The sequence below is a fragment of the Pelodiscus sinensis genome, chromosome 5, assembly GCF_052426305.1.
Source record: "Pelodiscus sinensis isolate ZL-2025 chromosome 5, ASM5242630v1, whole genome shotgun sequence".
Taxonomy (NCBI): Eukaryota; Metazoa; Chordata; order Testudines; family Trionychidae; genus Pelodiscus; species Pelodiscus sinensis.
In genome coordinates, this window is record NC_143056.1 from 118858186 (window position 1) to 118870705 (window position 12520).

General features: G+C 39.4%; 1 protein-coding gene across 1 annotated transcript in view; it reads right to left on the bottom strand.

Annotated features, from left to right (window-relative positions):
- LOC102448196 (mucin-5B-like) overlaps positions 1-12520 on the bottom strand; it is an 80128-nt gene that overhangs the window by 39673 nt on the left and 27935 nt on the right. Inside the window, exons 16-24 of the mRNA XM_089778830.1 lie at positions 12235-12329; positions 10665-10791; positions 9637-9892; positions 8492-8544; positions 6915-7015; positions 5522-5673; positions 1550-1688; positions 1342-1455; positions 636-815 (exon numbers count right to left, since the gene is read on the bottom strand). Coding sequence (XP_089634956.1) covers positions 636-815; positions 1342-1455; positions 1550-1688; positions 5522-5673; positions 6915-7015; positions 8492-8544; positions 9637-9892; positions 10665-10791; positions 12235-12329 — 1217 coding nt within the window. The remainder of the gene's footprint in view (positions 1-635; positions 816-1341; positions 1456-1549; positions 1689-5521; positions 5674-6914; positions 7016-8491; positions 8545-9636; positions 9893-10664; positions 10792-12234; positions 12330-12520) is intronic.

A 12520-nucleotide genomic window follows, 5' to 3' on the forward strand; every position in this document is an offset into this window, starting at 1 on the left:
AGGGACATACATAAATTATCCTTACAAAACAGTCATGAAAACGATCAGCACAGGCACAAACGCTTACTTACTTGCGCTTTATCAAAATGATTGACATAGATAAAAATGAGTATTTTGCTTCCCCATCCAAACAATGTCGGCCCAGATAAGTTAGCAGGGCTGAAATAAATACTATGCTGTAGGAAGGAATTTAAAATACACACCTTCCTAGTTTGTGAGGAAAAATAAACGTATCTGACTGTGGGTTACTATTTAGCCGAAGAACTTATGGCTTTCGAATATACCTTTATATACATTTCTGGGGCTGGCTGAATCGCTCCTTGATCCGTTTCCCTTATGGAAAAGTCAGTCATCCTATTTGAAGAGCACACTAAGTACCCATTTCCTATGGTATGTTATAACCTTTTCATAAATCAATAGCTATGAGAACAAACTCTACTATAGTACCATACACTGCCTTTTAATATTTGTATTTGAGACATGATTAAACATACTTCATATCATTTTACGAGAAGCTTTCAGACCTACTGGCAGTTTCATTTCAATCAATATTACTTTCTCACTCAAGAGGTATGATAATGTATCATTTGTGTCAATGATAGTTGGCAACAAACTCCTGCCTTCTTAAGCCTTACCTTGAAATCAGGGCTGAGTTTGATGAAGATGTTGGTTTTCTTATCCCACATTAGAATCAGTCCATTGTTGGTTTCAATAACCAAATACATGCCCATAGAGCGGACCTGGTATGGCATTTGCCTTCCATTTTCTCTTTTAACTACTTCAAGGTGTTCCTCACTCAGTATCAACTCATAGGCCTAAAATGGGGAGAAAAATCAAAGGAATGAATAAGAATCAGTTTTCCTGTAACTGTTTTTTCTTTTGGTATAGGAGATGTCTGCCAACAGCAAATGGGTCTGATCTTAACTATGTATTTTGTCTATTTTAAAGGTAACAATACTAGTTACCCAGCATAGATTAGTAATTATTTATTTTTGAGGCAAATGTGATAACTCTAATTTATACAATTCAAATAATAAAACTTTTTTAATAACATACATTTCAAAATGTTTAAGCCAATTAAAGGAGAAAGTGCTTACAATTATAGAGGCCCTGTAGGGTGTGACATAAAACGATTTATTTTATGTAACTACTCTGAAAAATTGAATTTGGCCCAAGTCTATAAACAAATAAATAAAGAGTTGTAGCATTTTTTTTTTACTTAAGTTGCACTGTACAAACTTTGGACAGTCTTCTCTTACGAAGCATCTAGCTCTTCCTGAGTACCAAATGGATACACAATAAAACTCTTGTTTTAAAAAATGTGCCAAAAAGGCTACTCACCTCTAGGAAGACTTTAATAGACTTAGAGCAGGTGGTCCCAGTGGAACCACAGGGGATGTTTTCAGTGACAACTCGGAAGGTTCCATTGACTGTGCTGTTATTTCCACAGTGGTCCTGAAGAAAGAAATGAAGTTAGCAGATGGATAATTGCCATAGGGAGGATAGAGGTGACTCCACAAATAACAATGCTAAGAGAAAAGCCCAATACCTGAACTAATGTATATTCACAGTCTCCATTGAAGTTAAACCGATTGCTATCAAATGTGATGTAATGTCCATCACCATAAACAGAGCATGTACCCAGGCATTGTTCAGTGGTGCATATCCACTTCCTGTTCTTACACACGCTAAGATGGAGAAGAAAACATTTTAATAATAAAATTACACACTTGATGTACAGGTAATTCCTACCACATATTTATTTAATTCAGTATGTATCAGACCTGGTAAAAAGTTGTGTTCTCTATAATGCTAAAATTCGATTTCTCCAAGCAAACAATGAATGCAAAAGTTCCATACCATTAGTAAGAAGGCGTTATAGCAATATAGGTAATAGTACATGATACTACTACTCAGGCCTGGTACTAATGGGAATCTTTAACCACCAAGACATCTGTGGAAAAGGCAATATGGCAAAACATAAAATGCCCAATAAGTTCTTGACTTGTGTTGCTTTTGTTTTAGAAGGTGCAGGAAGTAACCAGGGGAACAGCCATTTTAGATTTGATTCTGACCAACAGGGAAAGAACTCGTTGTGAATCTAATGGCTAAAGACATGTGGGTGAAAGTGATTATTGCATGATAGATTTCATTCTTCTAAAGAATGGAAGGAATGAGACCAGCAGAATAAGGTTAATGGACTTCAAACTTTTTAACAAACACAGGGAACTGGAAGGCAAAGTCCCATTGGAAGATAATCTAGGGGAAAAGGAATTCAGGAGAGTAATCAGTTTCTTGAGGAGACAATATTAAAGGAGCAACAGCAAACTATCCTGATGCAAAGGAAAAATAGGAGACTAGTAAAAAGCCAATATAGCTTTATGGTGAGCTCTTTAATGAACTGATAATCAAAAAGAAAACCAACAAAGTGAAAAAAATGGACAAATTGCCAAGAATCAAATTGCAGCAACATGTAGGGACAAAATCCAAAAGACTAAGGCACAAAATGAGTTTTCTCAAGCAAGGGACATAAAAGGCAATGAAAAGAGGTTTTTATAAATAGATTATGAGCAAGAGAAAGATGGAGGGCATCTACTTAGCAGGAAAGGAGAGCTAATAATGGACATAATAGGTGTTTAATGCCTATTTTGCCTCAGTCTTAATTAAAAACATAAAATGTGATCAGATAGTTAACACAATTAATATTAACAAGGAGAAAGGAATGCAAACTAAAATAGGAATAGATCAGAATAGGTTGTTAAGTTAGTTATATTCAAACTGGAGGGCTTGATGAACTTCATCCTACAGTACTCCAGATACTAACTGAAACAATCTTGGAATGATGAGTGATTATCTTTGAGAATTTCTGCAGGAGTAGTGCAATCCAAGATGACTGAAGAAGGGAAAAGGGGAACAAAAAGGATCCAGGGAATTATATATTAGTCAGCCTGATTGCAGTGTCTGGAAATACACTGGAACAAATTATTAATCAATTTATAAGCACCTTGAGAATAGTAGGGCTACAAGTAATGGCCAACATAGAATTTTGTCAAGAACAAACCATTCCATGCCATTTCCTTCTTTGATGGGATTACTGGCCTAGTGGATTCAGGAGAAGCTGAAGATGTAATGTATCTTGATTTTTAGAAAGGCTTTTGACAAAGGCCCATATGATAGTCTTATTCATGAAATTACTATAAATTGTGTGCAAAACTAGTTGAAGGACTCTACTCAAAGAGTAGTTATAAATGGTTCAGTGTCAAACTCATGGGGATGTCTCTAAAGAGGAGCTGCAGGGGTCTGTCCTAGATTATTACTGTTCAATATATTCATTATTGACTTGGATAATAAAATTCTGAGTGTGCTTATAAAATTTGCCCATAACACCAAGTTGGGACAAATTGTGAGCGCTTTGGAGGACATGGTTAGAATTCAAAATGACCCTGACAAACTGGACAAGTGTTTTGAAATCAATAAGATGAAATTCAATAAAGACAATTACAAAGCAAGGGCTCCATTTTGGGCCCGTGGTGGGGAGGGGCAGAAGTCGTGAGCTCCCTTCATGAGCCAGGTGTAAGAGGCATGCATGGAATGCAAGCACTTTCCCCTTGCTCCCTTAGAGTCCAGGGAATGGGATGAAAAGCAAGCCATGTCCCGGAGCGCACGGCTGCTGCCCCACCCCTCACATGCCCAAAATGGCGCCCTTGTACTATATTAAGGAAGGAAAAAATCAAATGCACAACTACAAAAGGAGGAATAAGTGGCTAGGAAGTAGTACTGGTGAAAAGCATCTGGGCATTAAAGTGGATTACAATTGAATATGCATCAACAATGTGATGCAGTTGCAAAAAAGGCTAACAACATATTGGGATGTATGAAGAGATCTGATGTAATTTTTCCTCTCTACATAGCACTAGTGAAGACTCAGCTGGAGTACTGTGTCCCATTCCGAATAGTGCACTGTAAGAAAGATGTGAGGGTATGTCTACACTGCCACCCTAGTTCGAACTAGGGTGGCTAATGTAGGCATTCAAAGTTGCAAATGAAGCCCGGGATTTAAATATCCCGTGCTTCATTTGCATCTTGCCGGGCGCCGCCATTTTTAAATCCCTGTTAGTGCGGACTCTGTGCCCGCGGCTACACACGGCATGGAGTAGGTAGTTAAAATTAGGCTCTCTAATTTGAACTATCGGTACACCTCGTTCCATGAGGAGTAACGGTAGTTTGAATTAGAGAGCCTAATTCGAACTACCTACTCCATGCTGCGTGTAGCCACGGGCACAGAGTCCGCACTAACGGGGATTTAAAAATGGCGGCGCCCGGTAAGATGCAAATGAAGCCCGGGATATTTAAATCCCGGGCTTCATTTGCAACTTCGAATGCCTACATTAGCCACCCTAGTTTGAACTAGGGTGGCAGTGTAGACATACCCCGAGAGAGTAGAGTAAAGCAGGAAACGTGATACAAGATTTAGAAAAACAGAACTATGAGGAAAATTTAAAAAAAACATAGGCAGGTAGGGTGCATCTAAACCTCACTGTTATTCTGGAATAATGACTATTATCCTGGAAAAACAATACTAGCGTCCACACAGCAATTGCAGTATTTTGAAAGAAAATCGAAATAATGGAGGGCTTTTACCAATGTTAATAAACCTTCTTCCACAAGCTCTTTCAGAAGAGGTTGTGTGTGGATGCTCCACTGCTGCTATTTTGAAATATCTCCTCACCAGGGCCATTCTAAGTTATTCCTTGTCAGTGCCTCCTGGGGCTCTAAATCAAGATAGTGCATCAATATTAGGGAAGCCTGCCTTGGACTAATTGTGAGGCTTCCCTGTAGTGTGGACACTCTATTTTAAAATAAGCTATTCCGGAAGATATCTTCCACAATAGCTTTTTCTGAAATAAGCTTGCAGTGTAGATGTACCTGAAGTCTTGAGAAAAGAAGATAGTGAGGGAACTTTCTAAGAGTCTTCAAATATGCTAAAGACTGTGCTCAATTGTTCCTTGTGTCCTCTGAAGGTTGGGCAAGTGTAATGGGCTTAATCTGCAGCAAGGGAGATTTAGGTTCGATATTAGAAAAAACCTTCTAACCACAAGGATACTTAAGATCTGGAATAGATTATCAAGAAAGGTTGTGGAATTTCCTCCCCCTCCCCCATCTTTGGAAGTTTTTAAAAATAGGTTAGACAAACACCTGTCATGGATGGTCAAGTTATACTTATTGTGCCACTGAAGAGGGGGATTGACTAGATCATATATCAAAGTCCCTTCCACCTCTATTTTTTTGTGAATCTGCTTCTAGGAAAACCTTAAATCAAAAGAATTCCTGGTTCCCACTTTTTGCTTTTACCGTGTGCTTTGAATGACAGAAAACTGTCGTGTTATGGTTAATATATTGAAAGGTCCAGCTGCCAACACAATTCATAATGAAAATTTCTTTTTGCTCTTGTGGTGCTTATGGATCTTTGGAAAAGAAAATGGAAGGGCTCCATGATCCACACAATTCAATGAATACATACCAGGTGTTGCAGTCAACTTTGATCTCTTCCCCTGGTTTGTAGGTAGCCTCATTGTGAATACATGGGCATTCTTCTTCAGCAATACAGCCACCTTTACCATCCGACACGAGACCAGAGGGGCACATGCAACCAGATATACACTGTGTACTGTACTGCAAAGCCGAATAGAAAATGGAACTTCAGAAATTAACTTAGGGTGTGTCTAGACTACAGGGTTTTGTCAACAAAAGTGGACTTTTGTCGACAAAACTAAACCTGCGTCTACACTACCGCTGAGTTCTATTGACATAACGTTGACAGAACTCAGCAGTTTTGTTGACTCTGGTAAACCTCATTTTACAAGAAATAACGCCTTTTGTTGACAGAGTTCTGTCGACAGAAGGCATTATTGCATCTAAACTGTCCTTTGCGTCCACACTGTTATGTCGACAAAGCAGCTTGCTTTGTCGACAGAACTGAATGTAGTCTAGACGCTCTTTGTCAACAGAAGCTTTGTTGACAGTATCTGTCGACAAAACTTCTGTCGACAAAACCCTGTAGTCTAGATGTACCCTTAGAGTAGGTAAGAGTATGAGTAGGTTCTTAGAACCAGTCTCTGCACTGGGTTTAGTTACGTCCAGTTTAAAGCAAAGATGATGTGAAGGAAAATGTTTTGCTCAGACATATGGTTGGTTGCTAAAGGAAGATTTAGTGGAAGATAAACCCATTCAAAGTAAACATGTCATGTGTCCCTGCCTCAAAAGGTGGTCTAGGAATTATGAAAACGTGAAAGATATTGAACTGGGTACCAGCCTTAATTGTGGATGAACCTGCGGATGTGCTGATCTATGTCTGAGTGGATGGAAAGTTTAAAAAAAAACACGTAAGATGCATTTTTCTGATGTATTAAGTTGGGTTGCCACTTGTCTCATGTGATGTTGTCTCATAAAATGACACAGCCAATCAGGCTGCTATCATGTTCCTAGCCTTTGTAATATAATTGGATGTGTAAGAGATTATAAAAAATGTGTCATTGGACACGAGGGATATTTAACAGTTTAAAGCAAAATTACATACAGTAATTTTCTACTGAATGGGTTGTGCACATAGCAAATCTCTGGATGTTTGGTTGAAAACTAGTTCTTGCCTAGGTATTGTTATCTGAATTGGATCTGCAAAATCTGATGCATCTCCAATCAGTACCAATGCGAGAGATTCAAATAAAGCGCACCTTTATTTTCTCATAAACTTGACCTTCAGTGATCCCATTCTTAATGCTTCCAAGGTTTTTGTTGCAACACGTTATCAGTATTGCAGCCTCACAACCATATTTATGAATAAGTCTAGTGTGCAGGAGTGGGAACAAACATTAGTTTTTGGCAAAGGCTATCCCGTTGAGCCACTTCATACTTACACACTGTATGTCAAGAATCTGGCAGCTCTTCTGGCATTCAGCTCCAGTGGTGCCCACAGGAAAATTTTTGCAGTCAAAGTAAACCATGGGAAGAGCACAAACTAAAGGAGAGAATGATATATGAGAGATAAGAAAAGGCACCAGAGTTTTCACAGCAATAGAAACAAAGGGAACTTTCTGGGCTGTGGGTGCTTTGAGTTCTGCATGTTTTCAATTTGTTATACATGAGCTCTTCATAGCTACACTGCAGGGCTACGTCTACACTGGCCCCAAATTCCGGAAAAGTCATGCAAAGCAGGTAAGTCAGAATAGGGAAATCCGTGGGGGATTTAAATATCCCCCGCGGATTTAAATAAACATGTCCGCCGTTTTTTTTCCGGCTTGGGGAAAAGCCGGAAAAAAGCATCTAGACTGGCGCGATCCTCCGGAATAAAGCCCTTTTCTGGAGGATCTCTTATTCCTACTTAAAAGTAGGAATAAGAGAGCCTCCGGAAAAGGGCTTTATTCCGGAGGATCGCGCCAGTCTAGACGCTTTTTTCCGGCTTTTCCCCAAGCCGGAAAAAAAACGGCGGACAAGTTTATTTAAATCCGCGGGGGATATTTAAATACTTGAAAGTAGGAATAAGAGATCCTCCGGGAAAGGGCTTTATTCCGGAGGATCGCGCCAGTCTAGACGCTTTTTTCTGGCTTTTCCCCAAGCCGGAAAAAAAACGGCGGACATGTTTATTTAAATCCGCAGGGGATATTTAAATCCCCCGCGGATTTCCCTATTCTGACTTACCTGCTTTGCATGACTTTTCCGGATTTTGGGGCCAGTGTAGACGTAGCCCAGGGTTTTTGTGTAAGAGGGTTTTTGTGTTAGAGTTCTTGCGCAAAAACGTCTTGCACAAAAGTGTGTCCAGGCCTCAAAGCACATCGTAAAAGCATTGTGCTTTTGCCCAAGAGAGCATCCACACTGCATGGACATTCTTGCGCAAGAAAGCTCTCATTGCCATTCATAGAATGGCCATCAGAGAACCTGTGCTTTTTCTGATAAGGGTTTCTTGTGCAACCTCCCTCCCTCCCGGAGCGCCTTTTTGCTCAAGAGCTGTAGTGCAAAAAGGAGTTATTCCTTGTGGGGAGAGGAATAACTCTACCGCAAAAAGCCCTTTGTTCTGTCGATTTTCTTGTGCAAAAATGTGCTTGAGGTATGGACACACTGCTGGGTTTTGTGCAAAAATCTTGTAGTGTAGACATAGCCATCCAGTACAACTTAAAAAAAAAGAAGAATGCAGTGGCTTATGTGACAGAATGCTATGCATTCCTTAGGAAGTAGCATTTTTAAAATTTACATAATCTTTTAGAAATTGCAAGTCATTATTATTGCATTACCATCATGTTCATTTGTGTGTACTTTATTGTGTGCACTGGATAGAGTGATATTTTATTTTAAATATAGCAGATGAAATGAAGCAACAGTTTCCACTCCATTAACTTTCCTGTGTGTTTCAAGTTTGTTTTGTTGCTCCAAGAGGGAACATACTCAAAAACCAAGGACAGGCTAAGGAGCAAAGAGAAGCTAAAAAAATGGTTTTTACCTGACGTTTGGTTCTGAGCTCCAATGCAGCTCAGCTTACCCTGGGCACAAGTGCTGTAAGCAATAAAGGGGAATAATAATATTTAGTATTTAATATTACCATGGCACCTTCTGTTCTTAGCTCCACTGATTGAGATTGAGAGCAGCAGCTATCTTGCTGTTTCAGAACTTTCCAATAGGACATGGAATTCTAACATGCCACCTTGTGGTTAGAGAAGAGAGTTTCTTATCAACCCGACAGCTGGTTAAATTTCCCTATGATTTCAACTGTAGATGTCTTGGGGAAATTGTGACTGAAAATGTGAGCTCCATTGTTTCTCTGTGAGTTTGATGTTTATTATACTATAAACCTCTCACTGTGTACTTTTGTACTTTATGCTGGGGGAAAATCATTAAATGTAACAGCAATCTTGCCTAAATACAGGCAGTCCCCGGGTTACATGGATCCGACTTACATCAGATCCCTACTTACAAACGGGGTGAGGCAACCCCACACTAGCTGCTTCCCCCCAGCAGACCAGGGAGACGCGAAGCTAGCGCCCCCCCTCCCCCAGCAGACCAGGGAGACGTGGAGCAGCTTTTTTCAGCAGACACCTCAGCTTGAGAATAAAGGACTGAGGGAAGTGATGTGTGGGAGAATAAAACTGAGCTCTGGAGAAATGTTTGGCTAGAGTTTCCCCTGCAATATGTACCAGTTCCGACTTACATACAAATTCAACTTAAGAACAAACCTACAGTCCCTATCTTGTACGTAACCCGGGGACTGCCTGTACTACAGTTCCCATAAGCCTGGAAAAACTCACTGCTCTCAAAGAATAAGAAAATGATTCTGTAGATGGGCATTGTTTTGAAAATCATGCAGGGCTGGGTACATACAGCTTAACAGAGACAGGGGCGGATATAGGGCAGGGCGAACGGGGTGGCCGCCCTGGGCCCTGCGCTTCAAAAAGCCCCGCGCATGCACCGTGGCACCACACGGCAAGTGCATGGCGTCACTGCACATGCGCCGGGGCAAAGGGGGGGCCCCGCGGAATTAAGCTGCCCGGGGCCCCGCAAAACGGTCATCTGCCCCTGAACAGAGATATGTTCTTTTATGAAGAAAGTTCATACAATGCAGTTCTTGCATTTTACAAAAGAATCTCTTACCACACAAGACCATCATCATGAACAACTTCCCCAGCGGAAACAGGAGATCCTTTGTAATAACAAGGACATTTTCTAGCAGCCACACATTTGCCATATTCATCCATGTAGGTTTCTTTTTCACAGGTGCAACCATCAACTGGAATGAACTTGATATTACATGTGATATCAGGCTCACTCAGAGACCGGCAAGTAGGCTGACAGGAACTGATGTCATAGCTGTAGCTCAGGGATTTGGGACACGAGGTTGGATATTTGGCTTGAGAAGGAAAAACAAACCAAATTATATTAACAGATTTATTGGTCCCATCTAATATTATTTGGTCAGGAAAGAGGGGAAACATGTAATATGAATAACAGATAAATAACAAAGCTATAACATGTTTTGTGTATCACATTTTTCAAACAAAATACAGCATGCACAGCATTATATTAAAAGAAAGTAACAGTAGCTGGGGAATAAAAGACGTGATATATGTAAATGAAATGTTGGAAAGGGAAACCACTCATCCTGTTGGCCATTATAACAGAAACCTTAAAACTTTGGTGCACTCTGAAGCATGAGGCCTTCTGAGATAAATAAGTAGATAGTCCTGCTGCTATATTAGGAACAGGCATATCGGATCAAAGAAAGGAGGCTGGTGGCTTTAAACAACCCTTTGTTTAAACATTTTTCTATTTTTGAAGCATTCTGTTTAGAACTAATATTGTTTTTGTGAGCTGACACTTTTGTTTCCATGGCAACTTGCAACAGCGGAAACTCAAGCTTCAAGACTCTGCAGAGAGAGGCAGAGCCATTTCAGCAGCAGTTGTCATTTCCTAGCCATAACCATGTCTTTCACCTGTTTATATTTGCTATAGCTAACTTCTATTATCTTATAAGAAATAGGGAATGATTGCTAGATTTTTACTTTTCAATACTTTTCCCTCAGAATTGAATGGCTTGGCTAGAAATTGATATTTGATTAATAAATTCTATTACTTTTTCTTTCAGAATAGCAGACTGAAGAAATGGCTCTATAAACACTTACAACAAACATCCGTCCTCCATCCATTCAGCTGGATTCCTTTGGCAGCACAGGCTCTCACGTAGGAAGAGAGGGCAGCGCACATACAGTCTTCACTCTTTTCACAGTTACAGGTGTCGAACAGACAGTTCTAGGAGCGCAGAAAGAAACTAACATAAGAATGGCCAAACTGGGTCAGACCAAAGGTCCATCTAGCCCAATGTCCTGTCTTTCAACAGTGGCCAATGCCATATACCCCAGAAGGAGTGAACAGAACAGGAAATTGCTATGTCTACATAGCAGTGTTATTTTGAAATAACATCATCCATGTTTACACAACCGGCATTTATTTAGACATAATGTAGAAATACTGTCAAGCTGGAGGGCTTCTTACTCCAACTCCTGTAACCCTCAGTTTATGAGGAGTAAGGGAAGTCAGAGGAAGAGTGCTCTATTTTGAAATAAGTGCTTGGTAGATAGCACCAAAACTTGAAATAAGCTATTTTGAAATAAGCTAAGCAATTGACATAGCTCAATTTGCATAGCTTATTTTGAATTAAGCCCTGCTGTGTAAATGTACCCCAAGTGATTCTACCCCTGTTGCCCATTCCCAGCTTGTGATAAACAGGCTAAGGACACCATTCCTATCTATCCTGACTAATAGCCATTAATGGACCTAACCTCCATGAATTTATCCAGTTCATTTTGAACACTGTTAAGGTCCTGACCTTCACAACATCAGCTGGCAAGGAGTTTCCCAGGTTGACTGTACATTGTATGCAGAAATAATTCCTTTTTTTTGTTTTAGACCCGTTATCTAATAATTTCATTTGTTGACCCCCTAGTTCTTATGTTATGGGAACAAGTAAATAACTTTTCCTTATTAACTTTCTCCACACTAGCCATGATTTTATAGACCTCTATCATAGCTCCCCTTAGTCTCCCCTTTTCTAAGATGAAAAGTCCCAGTCTTTTTAATTTCTCTAATTAATAATCTCTCAAAATAATTATCCTAGAACTGCCCATTCAAAAACTAGATCCTGTTAACGTCTGATCTTATGTATCAACTTCTTCATATACTTTTACTTGTGAGTAGTGTCAACATACCTTTAATATTTTCATACCTCCTTTTAGGATTATTTTTTAAGGTGATGATAATGGAGATCTCCAAATAATGACAGTTTTTATTGTAAAATAAGAACCTAAATATGTGTATTATTCTAAAGTTATACTTTGGGGTAAGAAAAAATTTATGAGGAATTTGTATATTTTACATACTTTATATGTGTAACGTCCTCTTCATATATTTACATTTTGGTTTACTTTCTCTGTGGCAAATTGCATTTCTACTTTAATGTAGAGTGTAAGAACAATTAAGTGTGATGAAACAAAGAGTGCAGACTGAAATAAGGGTAGGTTACATACACATAAAGTAAAAAACGTATAAAAGGAAAAAGAAGTAATGTATTGTGCAGATTGAAATATAGACACAGCATAATCTGAGAGATGTATTTGGGGCATTTCTTTCCAGACAGCTAGTTTTAAGTCTCTAATTTTGATTCACTCTTAAAGAAAAAGAAAAGTAGCTAAGTACCGTGTGGTAAACAGTTGGATTCACTGTGGAGTGGCATTTGGCAAAAGGCCCACTGCTGTCCACCAGCAAGCCACACCAGTGTTGAGCGTACTTTTCTGTGAAGAGAAGAAATGAAAGGAATGTGTGTTACTCTCCTTATTTTATTAGGCTCAAAAACTTGTGGCTAATGTGAGCTGTGAATTCTTGTAAACTTGGATCTGAAATTGTAACACAGCAACCACATTCTTTTGCTCACTGCAATATTTGGCAAAGACTTGTTAAAATCAAAACCAAAAAAGCAGTTTCT